At 39.3% G+C, this 13,895-nt stretch overlaps 3 protein-coding genes and 1 pseudogene across 3 annotated transcripts in view; all 4 read right to left on the bottom strand.

Moving 5' to 3' along the window:
- Positions 1–2,617, bottom strand: part of LOC129410580 (protocadherin Fat 3-like) — a 9,374-nt gene extending 6,757 nt beyond the window's left edge. The window contains 1 exon segment of the mRNA XM_055159055.1: positions 219–2,617. Within this exon segment, the coding sequence (XP_055015030.1) occupies positions 219–2,617 (2,399 nt within the window).
- A 1,771-nt stretch (positions 2,618–4,388) lies between these two features.
- Positions 4,389–7,439, bottom strand: LOC129410579 (protocadherin gamma-A11-like; the record flags this gene model as incomplete). The annotated part of the gene is made up of 3 exons (XM_055159054.1): positions 4,389–4,400; positions 4,529–6,841; positions 7,407–7,439. Coding segments are annotated over 3 exons (2,358 nt in total), but the record flags the coding sequence as incomplete, so codon positions are not given.
- A 2,190-nt stretch (positions 7,440–9,629) lies between these two features.
- Positions 9,630–12,042, bottom strand: LOC129410578 (protocadherin beta-15-like; annotated as a pseudogene).
- A 389-nt stretch (positions 12,043–12,431) lies between these two features.
- LOC110153506 (protocadherin gamma-A8-like) overlaps positions 12,432–13,895 on the bottom strand; it is a 4,033-nt gene continuing 2,569 nt past the window's right edge. Inside the window, 1 exon segment of the mRNA XM_055159053.1 lies at positions 12,432–12,457. Within this exon segment, the coding sequence (XP_055015028.1) occupies positions 12,432–12,457 (26 nt within the window).

Raw genomic sequence — 13,895 nt, 5'->3', positions numbered from 1 at the left:
TGGAATGAAAAAGTAAAGCTCCATCGTGATAAGATTTTGGGAACACAAAACAAAACTTTTTTGTATGTATTATTTCTGTCACAATAACAATGTTAGTGCAACAGAGTGATGAAATAAATGTGTTAAAGTAATTAAATATGAATCTATAACATAACTACATGAATAATACAATAAAAGGAAAATATTCAATAGTAGTAAGTTCAAAGGTTCAGTTTGACAGTGTGCCTACCTCAGGAGAGACATCACAATCTCCAAAAACATCAGAGAAGTCAGTGGGGCTTTTCCTCAGTGTCTGATCTGCAGGCAGTGTGTTGTCATTGTAGGACGAGACAAACTTAAAGTCACTTGTCCTGGATCCAGTTGTCATGTATCCATCATAGTTGTAAGTGCTGCGTAAAGTTCCTGTGCCGTCAACATCTGCATAATTAGGAGGCAGATAACCACTGGGGATTGCAACTGCTCCATCAAACAACAGTCTGGGCTTCCTCCTGCGACAGAACCTCACACCCAGGACAATAATAATGAAGGTGAGGAAAAATGTGGACACTGACACCAGTGCAATGATCAGATAGGATGTCAGCTTTGAGTCTCTCTCATCATAAGAAATGTCCTTGAGTTCAGGCACTTCAGCCAAGTTATCAGAGATCAGTAAATACATGGAGCAGGTGGCAGAGAGAGGAGGCTGTCCGTTATCCTTCACTGCCACAATAAGGTTCTGTTTCATGCTGTCAGACTCAGAGATGTCCCGCTGGCTCCTGATCTCTCCACTGTGGAGACCAATAGTAAAAAGTCCAGGATCAGTGGATTTGACGATGTGATAGGACAGCCAGGCGTTCTGTCCAGAGTCTGCGTCCACTGCTATCACTTTGGACACCAGAGAGCCTGCATGTGCAGCTTTAGGGACCAGTTCAGTCATGAAGGAGTTCCCCTCCGGGGTGGGGTACAGTATTTGAGGAGAGTTGTCGTTCACATCAGATATAAACACAGTGACTGTCACGTTGCTGCTGAGTGGAGGAGAGCCATTGTCTCTGGCCATCACATGGACTTTAAAACTCCTGAAGTGTTCATAATCAAAAGCCCTCACAGCATGGATCACCCCTGTGTCTCCATTAACAGAGACATAGGAGGACACTGGGGCCCCATTCACCTCACCAGGTAACAGAGAATAAACCACTGTCCCGTTTTGTCTCCAGTCTGGGTCTCGAGCGGCAACAGAACATAAAGTGGAGCCAGGTTTGTTGTTTTCAGTCACATGTGCGCTGTAGGACTGCTCCTCAAACACAGGAGGGTTGTCATTGATGTCAGCTACAGTTAAGTGGACAGTTTTAGAGGAGGACAGAGGGGGAGAGCCCTCGTCAGTGGCACTGATTGTAATGTTGTAATCAGACACTAGCTCACGGTCCAGCTGTTCTGTGGTCACTAGAGAATAATAGTTTTTAATGGAAGGTACTAACTTGAAAGGGACCCCAGTCTGAAGGGAGCAGCGGACCTGTCTGTTGTTCTCTGAGTCTCTGTCCTGTACATTAATGATGCCCACCTCTGTACCAGGAGACACATTCTCAGGGATCTGATTGGACAGTGACTTTAGAAATATAACAGGAGCATTGTCATTTACGTCTGAAATTTCAACAAATAAAGTTGCATAAGAAGCCAGTCCAAGTCCATCTTTTGCACTAATTTGAATTTCATATGATGATTCTTTTTCATAATCCAAAGACTGAGCAACTCTAACCTCCCCAGTAGACGGATTTAACGTAAATATTTTGTCGTCATCCGAAGGGTGGTCAAAGCCATATATTATTTCACCATTTATTCCCTCGTCCGCATCAGTAGCAGTGACTGTAATAACCAGTGTATCTGGAGGAGAGTTTTCTGGAAGACTCGCTTTATACACAGTCTGACTAAACACTGGCGCATTATCATTAGCGTCAAGAACAGTGACATGGATGACTACTGTGCCTGATCTCTGAGGAGAGCCGCCATCAAACGCAGTCAACACAAGTGTGATCTCGTTATTTTCCTCTCTATCTAACTCCTTGTCCAAAACTAATTCACTATACTTTCGGCCATTGCTCTTTGTTTTAACGTCCAGCGCAAAGTGTTTGTTGTCTTGCAGGGTGTAACCCTGAACACTATTTTCCCCAATGTCTCCATCGTAAGCTTCATCTAATGGATATCGTGCTCCCTTAACAGCCGATTCACTGATCTCAAATTTAAGCGTGTCCTCTTTAAATTGTGGTGCGTTGTCGTTTATGTCCTGTACGCGGATATTAAAGCGATGCAGCTCCAAAGGGTTTTCCAGCACGAGCTCCTGTTTCAGAATACATGAAGTCTTCTTCGCACAAAGGCCCTCTCTGTCAATCCTCTCCTGAACAACCAGCTCTCCCGTGTTCAGGTTCACGCTGCAGTACTGGACTCCGTTGTCCTCGGAGTCCACGCGCGCCCTGCGAGCGGACAACCTGCCCAAATCCAGTCCAATATCCTTCGCGATATTTCCGATCACGGATCCACGTTTCATTTCCTCTGGAACAGAATAACTGATGTCTCCACGGCAAAGATGAAATGTGAAAAAAATTAACTCCAGATACCCCAAAAAACTGCACCTTTTGCTGCCCATTATTTATCCCTTGTTAATTGGGTTTATAATCTTTAGTGCGCGTTAATTTAAACCTAAAAACGGTGCATTGAAAGCTCACCGTTTTGTAAAAATATGCTGATTCTTTATACACAACGTGATAAAGAAGGGAGGAGAATGAACACGCTGCACCGTTCACTGGTAAATACTGACACCAAGAGTGTGTTTGAGGAACGACAAGTCTGCTGGTCATGTTCTGCCTTTTAAAACAATACAAACACTTTGTGATTCATTATCAAAGTACAACAATGAAAGAAGGTTAATATAGCATTTTAATAAAAGTAGATAAAACAATTGACATTTCTTCTACGTAATTGCAAAATTGCATATTTATTATTATTGTTATTAGTGTGTTTCTCCGGTCATTGTTGTTAAGCTCGCAAACATAAGAAAAAAAACAAGGTATTAATGAACAAATTTGGAAATGTTGTACAAGATAAACACCAACTTATAAATTTTATAAATGAAGAATCAAGTAGCCTCTGAGTTGTTAGCTGTTTTAACAATAAAAAAAAAAAAAAAAAAAAAAGACAATGGGGTCATCTTTGTGAATTTAAATAAGTTTTACATTTCAGAATAAATATCAGCACCATGGACAGAGAAATTAAATATAATGAATAGATATAATATTTTCAGACATGATATCAGATCACTTATTTTTTTTTATTCTAACATTAGAATCAAAGTTATCTTCAGCTTCTGTCCAGTGTTACAGCTACAAGATGAACAAAACTAAATGCAGCCAGTGCTCAAGTTTAATTTCACCCCACGGGTGGAAATACTGCAGGACTCTGACTATATCACAATCTGTGGAAGTCTTATATAAAACCATTGAACTAAAAAGCAAATAATTAAATATTTTGCATTTATCCCTTCCAAAATGAATGCAAATACGTGTTTTGTAAGATTTTCATAACAGTCGTCCACTGCAGCACTTATTAGGTGATGTAAAAGACTGAACTTAAGGCAGTGGCTATTAGTACTTTTATATCAACCACTAGAAATACATCAATCAAAAAATAGAGACAAAGCTATATATTAGACCTCATTTCTTCACCTTATTACAAGTTAAATCATGAAATGTCATTAAAAGTCATTTTGGGAAATTACAGCTTGTGATGAAAAACGCAATCATACAACTGCATCACTACAATAAATAAATGAATACATTTTCATGAGTGCCCAGGGAACACATCGGGATCCCCAAAGTTTAGGAGATTCTATCCACATTTAAGTGAAGATATCGCCACAAAATCCCTTTGTTCCCTGTTATTTTTGTTAGAAATAAAACTCTCCAAAGTAATCAAACTATACACAAACACATAAGCCAGCGTTCCTCTACACAACTCTTCTACCCTCAGAAAGAAAAAACACAGCCATCAATGAGGACGTCTCTCATTCAGTGTTTTTTTATCTTCTTCAATTTGATGAATGCGACACAATCAACTTAGTCTGAGAAGTGAAGTCATTGTAAAAAAAAACACTTTTTAGAACATACATGTTATGAAGCCTTTGAAAGATTGAGTTATGACTAATATACATTATTTTAAGGCTAAAAGACACCTTTAATTCACATCCAAACTATCTTCACTTGCTTAATAAAAGCCTCAGAGATGCCTCCTCAGGTGAAATACCTAACCACAATGTGGATACCAGAACAGTCTCATGACGAAGATGAGAAATAAACAAATGAAAACATAAATATATCTTCTTGATATAAAAAGTAATTTCAATTCCAAAACCTCGCCAACCCTCAGAAGCCTGTCTGGACAGAAAAATTATGAATTCAAAACATCAATATGTTACTGATTTTGTTTAGACATGTATAAAATGTGACATTGTGGAAAAGTAATAATCAGAGAAAAATATTGGCTCTTTGCCACTTTTGCCTACCTCAGGAGAGACATCACAATCTCCAAAAACATCAGAGAAGTCAGTGGGGCTTTTCCTCAGTGTCTGATCTGCAGGCAGTGTGTTGTCATTGTAGGACGAGACAAACTTAAAGTCACTTGTCCTGGATCCAGTTGTCATGTATCCATCATAGTTGTAAGTGCTGCGTAAAGTTCCTGTGCCGTCAACATCTGCATAATTAGGAGGCAGATAACCACTGGGGATTGCAACTGCTCCATCAAACAACAGTCTGGGCTTCCTCCTGCGACAGAACCTCACACCCAGGACAATAATAATGAAGGTGAGGAAAAATGTGGACACTGACACCAGTGCAATGATCAGATAGGATGTCAGCTTTGAGTCTCTCTCATCATAAGAAATGTCCTTGAGTTCAGGCACTTCAGCCAAGTTATCAGAGATCAGTAAATACATGGAGCAGGTGGCAGAGAGAGGAGGCTGTCCGTTATCCTTCACTGCCACAATAAGGTTCTGTTTCATGCTGTCAGACTCAGAGATGTCCCGCTGGCTCCTGATCTCTCCACTGTGGAGACCAATAGTAAAAAGTCCAGGATCAGTGGATTTGACGATGTGATAGGACAGCCAGGCGTTCTGTCCAGAGTCTGCGTCCACTGCTATCACTTTGGACACCAGAGAGCCTGCATGTGCAGCTTTAGGGACCAGTTCAGTCATGAAGGAGTTCCCCTCCGGGGTGGGGTACAGTATTTGAGGAGAGTTGTCGTTCACATCAGATATAAACACAGTGACTGTCACGTTGCTGCTGAGTGGAGGAGAGCCATTGTCTCTGGCCATCACATGGACTTTAAAACTCCTGAAGTGTTCATAATCAAAAGCCCTCACAGCATGGATCACCCCTGTGTCTCCATTAACAGAGACATAGGAGGACACTGGGGCCCCATTCACCTCACCAGGTAACAGAGAATAAACCACTGTCCCGTTTTGTCTCCAGTCTGGGTCTCGAGCGGCAACAGAACATAAAGTGGAGCCAGGTTTGTTGTTTTCAGTCACATGTGCGCTGTAGGACTGCTCCTCAAACACAGGAGGGTTGTCATTGATGTCAGCTACAGTTAAGTGGACAGTTTTAGAGGAGGACAGAGGGGGAGAGCCCTCGTCAGTGGCACTGATTGTAATGTTGTAATCAGACACTAGCTCACGGTCCAGCTGTTCTGTGGTCACTAGAGAATAATAGTTTTTAATGGAAGGTACTAACTTGAAAGGGACCCCAGTCTGAAGGGAGCAGCGGACCTGTCTGTTGTTCTCTGAGTCTCTGTCCTGTACATTAATGATGCCCACCTCTGTACCAGGAGACACATTCTCAGGGATCTGATTGGACAGTGATTGTAGGTAAATAACTGGAGCATTATCGTTCACATCAGTAATTTCTATCATTAAAGTAGCATAGGACGCCAGGCCTAAACCATCTTTTGCACTTATTTGCATTTCATATGATGCCATTTTTTCATAATCAATTTTTCCTGTAACTCTGACCTCTCCTGCTTTAGGGTGTATTGAAAACACATCCTTACTTGAAACATGGTCAAACTCGTACGTAATCTCACTATGTATTCCCTCGTCCGCATCAGTAGCAGTGACTGTAATAACCAGTGTATCTGGAGGAGAGTTTTCTGGAAGACTCGCTTTATACACAGTCTGACTAAACACTGGCGCATTATCATTAGCGTCAAGAACAGTGACATGGATGACTACTGTGCCTGATCTCTGAGGAGAGCCGCCATCAAACGCAGTCAACACAAGCGTGATCTCGTTATTTTCCTCTCTGTCTAACTCTTTGTCTAAAACTAACTCACAGAATTTACGTCCCCCGGAATTAGTTTTAACATTTAGTTTAAAATGCTCGTTCTGCTGGAGGCTGTAGCCCTGTACTGCGTTTTCTCCTATGTCATCGTCGTGTGCTTCACCAACTGCATATCGCGCTCCCTTCAGTGCTGATTCTCGAATTTCAAATTTAAGTGTCTCTTCCTTAAACTTAGGCGCGTTATCATTAATGTCTTGGACGCGTAATGTGAAAGGATGTAATTCTAAAGGGTTTTCCAGCACGAGCTCCTGTTTCAGAATACATGAAGTCTTCTTCGCACAAAGGCCCTCTCTGTCAATCCTCTCCTGAACAACCAGCTCTCCCGTGTTCAGGTTCACGCTGCAGTACTGGACTCCGTTGTCCTCAGAATTAATGCGAGCTCTGCGCGTAGAAACATAAATGCCGAGGTCCTTAGCGATATTTCCGATGACAGATCCGCGTTTCATCTCCTCGAGAACAGAGTAGCTCACGTCTCCACGTATCACATTTGAAAAAAATAACAATAAAGCGAGGCCCATCATCCATTTTTTCGCTGAATCCGCCATTGTTATTCTTTGCATTATTTCCAGAAAAAAAAAAAATTCAAATATAGAACTTTATGCACTTATTGTGCAAGTGTTTTGAGTTGAATGCAATCTGGAAGCCTAACTATGAGGCGCATAATGTTGACAAAGAAGGGAGGAGAATTGGGGCTCGTACACGTACACTGGTGCATACTGACACCATGAGTTAGATCACAGGAACAGCAAGAACATCTTTTTTTTTTTTTTCATCCTTTTTTTTTTTTTTTTTTTTTGAGCGAGGGGAGCGTGTATAAAAATGTATATAAATGTATCTTATCCTTTAATCTGTGTATTAACTAATTTGCTTTTTTTTTTCATTCTTTCATATTACCATGTGTATTACTTTATGTATGTTATCCTGAAGTTATATTACAAAGCTTAAATTAAAAAAGACACATAAATAATATACTTGAATCATTACAATGAGCAAGTCATTAAAGTTCAGTAATACAGCAGACTGATAAACTAAAAAGACCCTTAAAATGAACTTAATTGTTGCCAATTCATACACGAAGCAAAAGAGACCCAGAATGTGATTGGGCCATAATGACAGTGCAGTAACACGTGGATGTATTTACACAGCACTGAAAGATTGAAAAAAGACACAACAGTGACTTTTATCCTTGAGGAATCCATGGACCATCATGGTTAAGTTTGAGACATTACCTTTAAATGCATTTTTGAATAAAACATTTCTAATTTTACTTCATCAAAAAAATATAATCAAATCAAATATGTAAATAAAAATCCAATCCAGGACAACAAGTTAAAGTATTTGGAATATCTGCCATACATAGTCACTCAAAGACAGTAAAGCCACAGCCTTTGAATTTTTTTTTTTTTTTTTTTTTTTTTTTGTGAAAGCTGCACAGTCGCAGGTCAAGTGAAAAAAAGGCAAACACAAGAAAACCAGTCCTTACTACCTGTAGGAGCCTAAACCCAGTTTGGAGTATTTTCATTATTGAGATAATTATTCTTATTTTGTTTGATTTAATGTTTACTTAAAATGCATGATTTTTGGTATTTTGGTGGTTCTTTATGGTTAACTTGATTATTTGTTGATTATTTGTTACAAAGTAATTTGATCTATTTATATTTTTTCTTTAATTAATTATTGCTAATGTTAATCATAAGTTTACTTAAGTAATGTTTAATTTTTGTATTATTTTGTGGTCTACGGCTCCCTATTTAAGATGTGGGCAGGTGCACCGGGAGAGGGTGGAGTGGAGCCAAACAGTTTTTTGACCTCCTGTCACCTACACGTTAAAGTTCCTCTTTTTGTTTGTATCTGTATGTCCTATAATGTGAATCAGCAGTAAAGAGTTTTTAAATTGCACTTGGATCGCTGTTCGTGGATTCTTTCATTTTTGATGCATTTTAAAAGGTGGAACAAGGTGTGCAAAGCGTCAACTATGGCTTCACAAATGTTTGGACCTTACACTACCAATAACAAGACAACATGTTCTTAAAGGTGAACTGTGTAACTTTTTGGTTGGATCACCTGCTTTTTTCTATGGACATGCCAGGGCTCTGCTTGGAATGTTCCACAATATGACATTAAACAGATCAACCTTAAATTGAAAAAAATACAGGTGGTTTTATAGCTCAAAAATACCTTAAAAACAGGCATTCTGACTGTGAGTGGGGTTGGCTCTTCCAGGTCTGACCTTTAACTTCATCTGGTTTGGTTTCCATGAAAACAGAAACATTTAATACCATACTGTGAAAGATTTCAGACAGAGCAGTAACATCTCCATGGAGAAAAGCATTTAACGGACCCTCCATAAGAAAAAAGTTACACAGTGAACCTTTAAATATAGACTGACAACACAGCAACATCTCTGCCTCCATCTGTTTGGGACTGTTTATTACATGTGTATTTTGTAACACTAGAAGGAAATGTACATCTGTCAAAGCTTTTGTATGACTGAATATTTTTTTATAGATAATTTAAAGATAATTCAAACCCTTTGTCTTTGCCATTGCACAAAGAGAAAAGACTAAACAAAATGACACTCTATAAAAAACATTTCAGCATCAAAGACAGGGCCAGAGTTTGGGATGACATCTCACCAAAATTCTATTCAAAATGTATTTAAAATGTGTATATGCAACAGAATGACCTCAAAATAACTTTAAGAATCATTGTCAATGAAAAGGTATTTTTAAACTTATTAAATGTAGAGTCACAACGCCAATAATTCTTGGACAAACAAAACTAAATATAAACACACACACAAGACAAAGACACAAACAGACTGAATTCATGACCTGAGCACTTGACTCATTTGGTGTAAGAAGAAAAAGTAATATCAGGTAAAATACAACTAGTCAGTTCCTTTAAAAACCCAAATTCAGTGGGACTTGAACAAGTGATATTGTGCTGTAGATTTAACAAGTAAAGAAAGAACAACATAAATATCTATAGATACACTAGTCTGAAATGATTATGTTGTCAGAAGAAAGACATATTTAGAGCTATGTGTCAATCAACAATAGTGGAATGAAAAAGTAAAGCTCCATCGTGATAAGATTTTGGGAACACAAAACAAAACTTTTTTGTATGTATTATTTCTGTCACAATAACAATGTTAGTGCAACACAGTGATGAAATAAATATGTTAAAGTAATTAAATATGAATCTATAACATAACTACATGAATAATACAATAACAGGAATATATTCAATAGTAGTAAGTTCAAAGGTTCAGTTTGACAGTGTGCCTACCTCAGGAGAGACATCACAATCTCCAAAGACATCAGAGAAGTCAGTGGGGCTTTTCCTCAGTGTCTGATCTGCAGGCAGTGTGTTGTCATTGTAGGACGAGACAAACTTAAAGTCACTTGTCCTGGATCCAGTTGTCATGTATCCATCATAGTTGTAAGTGCTGCGTAAAGTTCCTGTGCCGTCAACATCTGCATAATTAGGAGGCAGATAACCACTGGGGATTGCAACTGCTCCATCAAACAACAGTCTGGGCTTCCTCCTGCGACAGAACCTCACACCCAGGACAATAATAATGAAGGTGAGGAAAAATGTGGACACTGACACCAGTGCAATGATCAGATAGGATGTCAGCTTGGAGTCTCTCTCATCATAAGAAATGTCCTTGAGTTCAGGCACTTCAGCCAAGTTATCAGAGATCAGTAAATACATGGAGCAGGTGGCAGAGAGAGGAGGCTGTCCGTTATCCTTCACTGCCACAATAAGGTTCTGTTTCATGCTGTCAGACTCAGAGATGTCCCGCTGGCTCCTGATCTCTCCACTGTGGAGACCAATAGTAAAAAGTCCAGGATCAGTGGATTTGACGATGTGATAGGACAGCCAGGCGTTCTGTCCAGAGTCTGCGTCCACTGCTATCACTTTGGACACCAGAGAGCCTGCATGTGCAGCTTTAGGGACCAGTTCAGTCATGAAGGAGTTCCCCTCCGGGGTGGGGTACAGTATTTGAGGAGAGTTGTCGTTCACATCAGATATAAACACAGTGACTGTCACGTTGCTGCTGAGTGGAGGAGAGCCATTGTCTCTGGCCATCACATGGACTTTAAAACTCCTGAAGTGTTCATAATCAAAAGCCCTCACAGCATGGATCACCCCTGTGTCTCCATTAACAGAGACATAGGAGGACACTGGGGCCCCATTCACCTCACCAGGTAACAGAGAATAAACCACTGTCCCGTTTTGTCTCCAGTCTGGGTCTCGAGCGGCAACAGAACATAAAGTGGAGCCAGGTTTGTTGTTTTCAGTCACATGTGCGCTGTAGGACTGCTCCTCAAACACAGGAGGGTTGTCATTGATGTCAGCTACAGTTAAGTGGACAGTTTTAGAGGAGGACAGAGGGGGAGAGCCCTCGTCAGTGGCACTGATTGTAATGTTGTAATCAGACACTAGCTCACGGTCCAGCTGTTCTGTGGTCACTAGAGAATAATAGTTTTTAATGGAAGGTACTAACTTGAAAGGGACCCCAGTCTGAAGGGAGCAGCGGACCTGTCTGTTGTTCTCTGAGTCTCTGTCCTGTACATTAATGATGCCCACCTCTGTACCAGGAGACACATTCTCAGGGATCTGATTGGACAGTGATTTTAAGCTAATGACAGGAGCATTGTCGTTTTACATCAGAAATTTCAATTGTTAATGTAGAATAAGAGACGAGTCCTAATCCATCTTTAGCACTGATTTGAATTTCATAATGAGGTATTTTTTCATGATCAATTTCACCTGATACGACCACTTGTCCTGTTTTTAGATGAATAGAAAATTCATTGTTAGTTTCATCCGTCAAACGGTCAAATTCATAAACAATATCACCGTTCACTCCCTCGTCTGCATCAGTAGCAGTGACTGTAATAACCAGTGTATCTGGAGGAGAGTTTTCTGGAAGACTCGCTTTATACACAGTCTGACTAAACACTGGCGCATTATCATTAGCGTCAAGAACAGTGACATGGATGACTACTGTGCCTGATCTCTGAGGAGAGCCGCCATCAAACGCAGTCAACACAAGTGTGATCTCGTTATTTTCTTCTCTATCTAACTCCTTGTCTAAAACTAACTCACAGTATTTTCGTCCAGCAGAGTTTGGTTTAACTATTAGTTGAAAATTGTCATTTTGCTGAAGGGTGTAACCCTGAACTGCATTTTCTCCTATATCTCCGTCATGTGCTTCACCGACAACAAACTTCGTGCCTTTAACAGCTGATTCTTGAATTTCTAATTTGATTGGATCGGCTTTAAATTGTGGTGCGTTGTCGTTTATGTCCTGTACGCGGATATTAAAGCGATGAAGCTCCAAAGGGTTTTCCAGCACGAGCTCCTGTTTCAGAATACATGAAGTCTTCTTCGCACAAAGGCCCTCTCTGTCAATCCTCTCCTGAACAACCAGCTCTCCCGTGTTCAGGTTCACGCTGCAGTACTGGACTCCGTTGTCCTCGGAGTCCACGCGCGCCCTGCGAGCGGACAACCTGCCCAAATCCAGTCCAATATCCTTCGCGATATTTCCGATCACGGATCCACGTTTCATTTCCTCTGGAATAGAATAACTGATGTCTCCATGAGAAAGATGTAGAGTGAAGAAAAGGAATGCCAAATATCTCAGAGAACTGCGTTTGTTTGTCTCCATTATTTGGGAATAATCTTCAGCAAAATGTATGCAGCTCATGTAATTCTGAAAAACCATACAGTGAAAACGCACCGTATTCTAAAAATGTGCGAATTCTTTACCACGACTGCTAAAGAAGGGAGGGGAATGAACACGCATCACCGTTCACTGGTAAATACTGACACCAAGAGTGTGTTTGAAGAACGACAAGTCTGCGGTCATGTTCTGCCAAGTGCAAAGTGTTTCAGTGATTCAGGGGCTAAAATACAAAAAAGAGAAGAATTCGAATCTAGGGTTTTATTAATGGTAAAATAAAAAAAATAAAAAATAAAAAATAAAAAAGAAATGGGCGAGTTTTAATGTTATTGCTGAATTGCATTTGTTTTTATTTACTAATTTCTTACTTACTCTTACTGTGTTTCTCTGGTCTCTGTTACTAAATCACAACATCGATAAGTTTAAAATTTTATAATAAGTATCAGCACCATGGACAGAGAAATATAATATAACAGAGAGAATATTTCCAGACATGATATCAGATCACTTTTTTTTTTAATTATTATTATTATTCTAACATTAGAATCAAAGTTATCCTCAGCTTCTGTCCAGTATTACAGCTACAAGATGAACAAAACTAAATGTAGTCACTGCTCAAGTTTAATTTCACCCCACAAGATGAAATACTGCAGGACTCTGACTATATCACAATCTGTGGAAGTCTTAAATAAAACCACTGAACCAAATAGAAAATAATTAAATATTTTGCATTTATCCCTTCCAAAATGAATGCAAATAACTGTTTTGTAAGAATTTCATAACAGTCGTCCATTGCAGCACTTATTAGGTGATGTAAAAGACAGAACTTGAGGCAGTGGCTATTAGTACTTTTATATCAACCACCAGAAATACATCATCAAAAAACAGAGACAAAGCTATATATTAGACCTCAATTTCTTTACCTTATTAGAAGTTAAATCATGAAATGTCATTACAAAGTCATTTTGGTAAATTACAACAAGTGAGTAAAAACGCAGTCATACAATTGCATCACTATAATAAATAAATGAATACACTTTCATGAGTGCCCAGGGGACACATCAGGGTCCCCAGAGTTTAGGGGATTAAATTACATCCACACACAAGTCAAGATATCTCCACAAAATCACATCTCTGTTCCCTGTTATTTTTGTTAGAAATAAAACTCGTCATACTAATCAAACTATACACAAACACATAAGCCAGTGTTCCTCAACACAACTCTTCAACCCTCAGAAAAGAAAAACCACAACCATCACTGAGGACGTCTCTCATTCACTGTTCTTTCTCTTCTTCAATTTGATGTCCAAGAAGTTAGTCATTGTAAAATCACCTTTTAGAGCAAACATGTTATGAAGCCTTTGAAAGATTGAATTATGTTTAATATATATTATTCTAAGGCTATTATGACTTATGTTGAAGAAACATAAAGTAAGGAGGTGAAGGCAAAATTACCAGTTCTAGCTACACTCTTCAGGACCATAGACAGAGCAAATGACAATTTCCATTGGGAGACCATGCCACAAGTGAAGGAGTATTAAGTCATAATTTTCCAAGCAAATGCCACATCGTGCAGTAAACTTTACCAAAAGATTCCATGTTTGAAATCAATATATAATCAAATTGAAATTTCTGAATTGTAATCTGAGAATATGAACTACCCACATGGATGCAATAACAAACCAGAAGGTGCATTTTAACCTAAACAAAGGAAAGTGTCAGTGTTGTTTCAGAATGAGTAAATTACCCTAAGCACAGCTACAAGACGCCTTTAATTCACATACAAACAATCTTCACTTGCTTAATAAAAGCTTTAGAGAGACCTCCTCTGCTGAAAT

Source organism: Boleophthalmus pectinirostris, unplaced genomic scaffold (genome assembly GCF_026225935.1).
Source record: "Boleophthalmus pectinirostris isolate CB_2022bp ecotype Guang Dong unplaced genomic scaffold, ASM2622593v1 HiC_scaffold_23, whole genome shotgun sequence".
Taxonomy (NCBI): domain Eukaryota; kingdom Metazoa; phylum Chordata; class Actinopteri; order Gobiiformes; family Gobiidae; genus Boleophthalmus; species Boleophthalmus pectinirostris.
The sequence above is the reverse complement of the archived record's forward strand: the minus strand, read 5'-3'. Positions and strand labels throughout refer to the sequence as shown.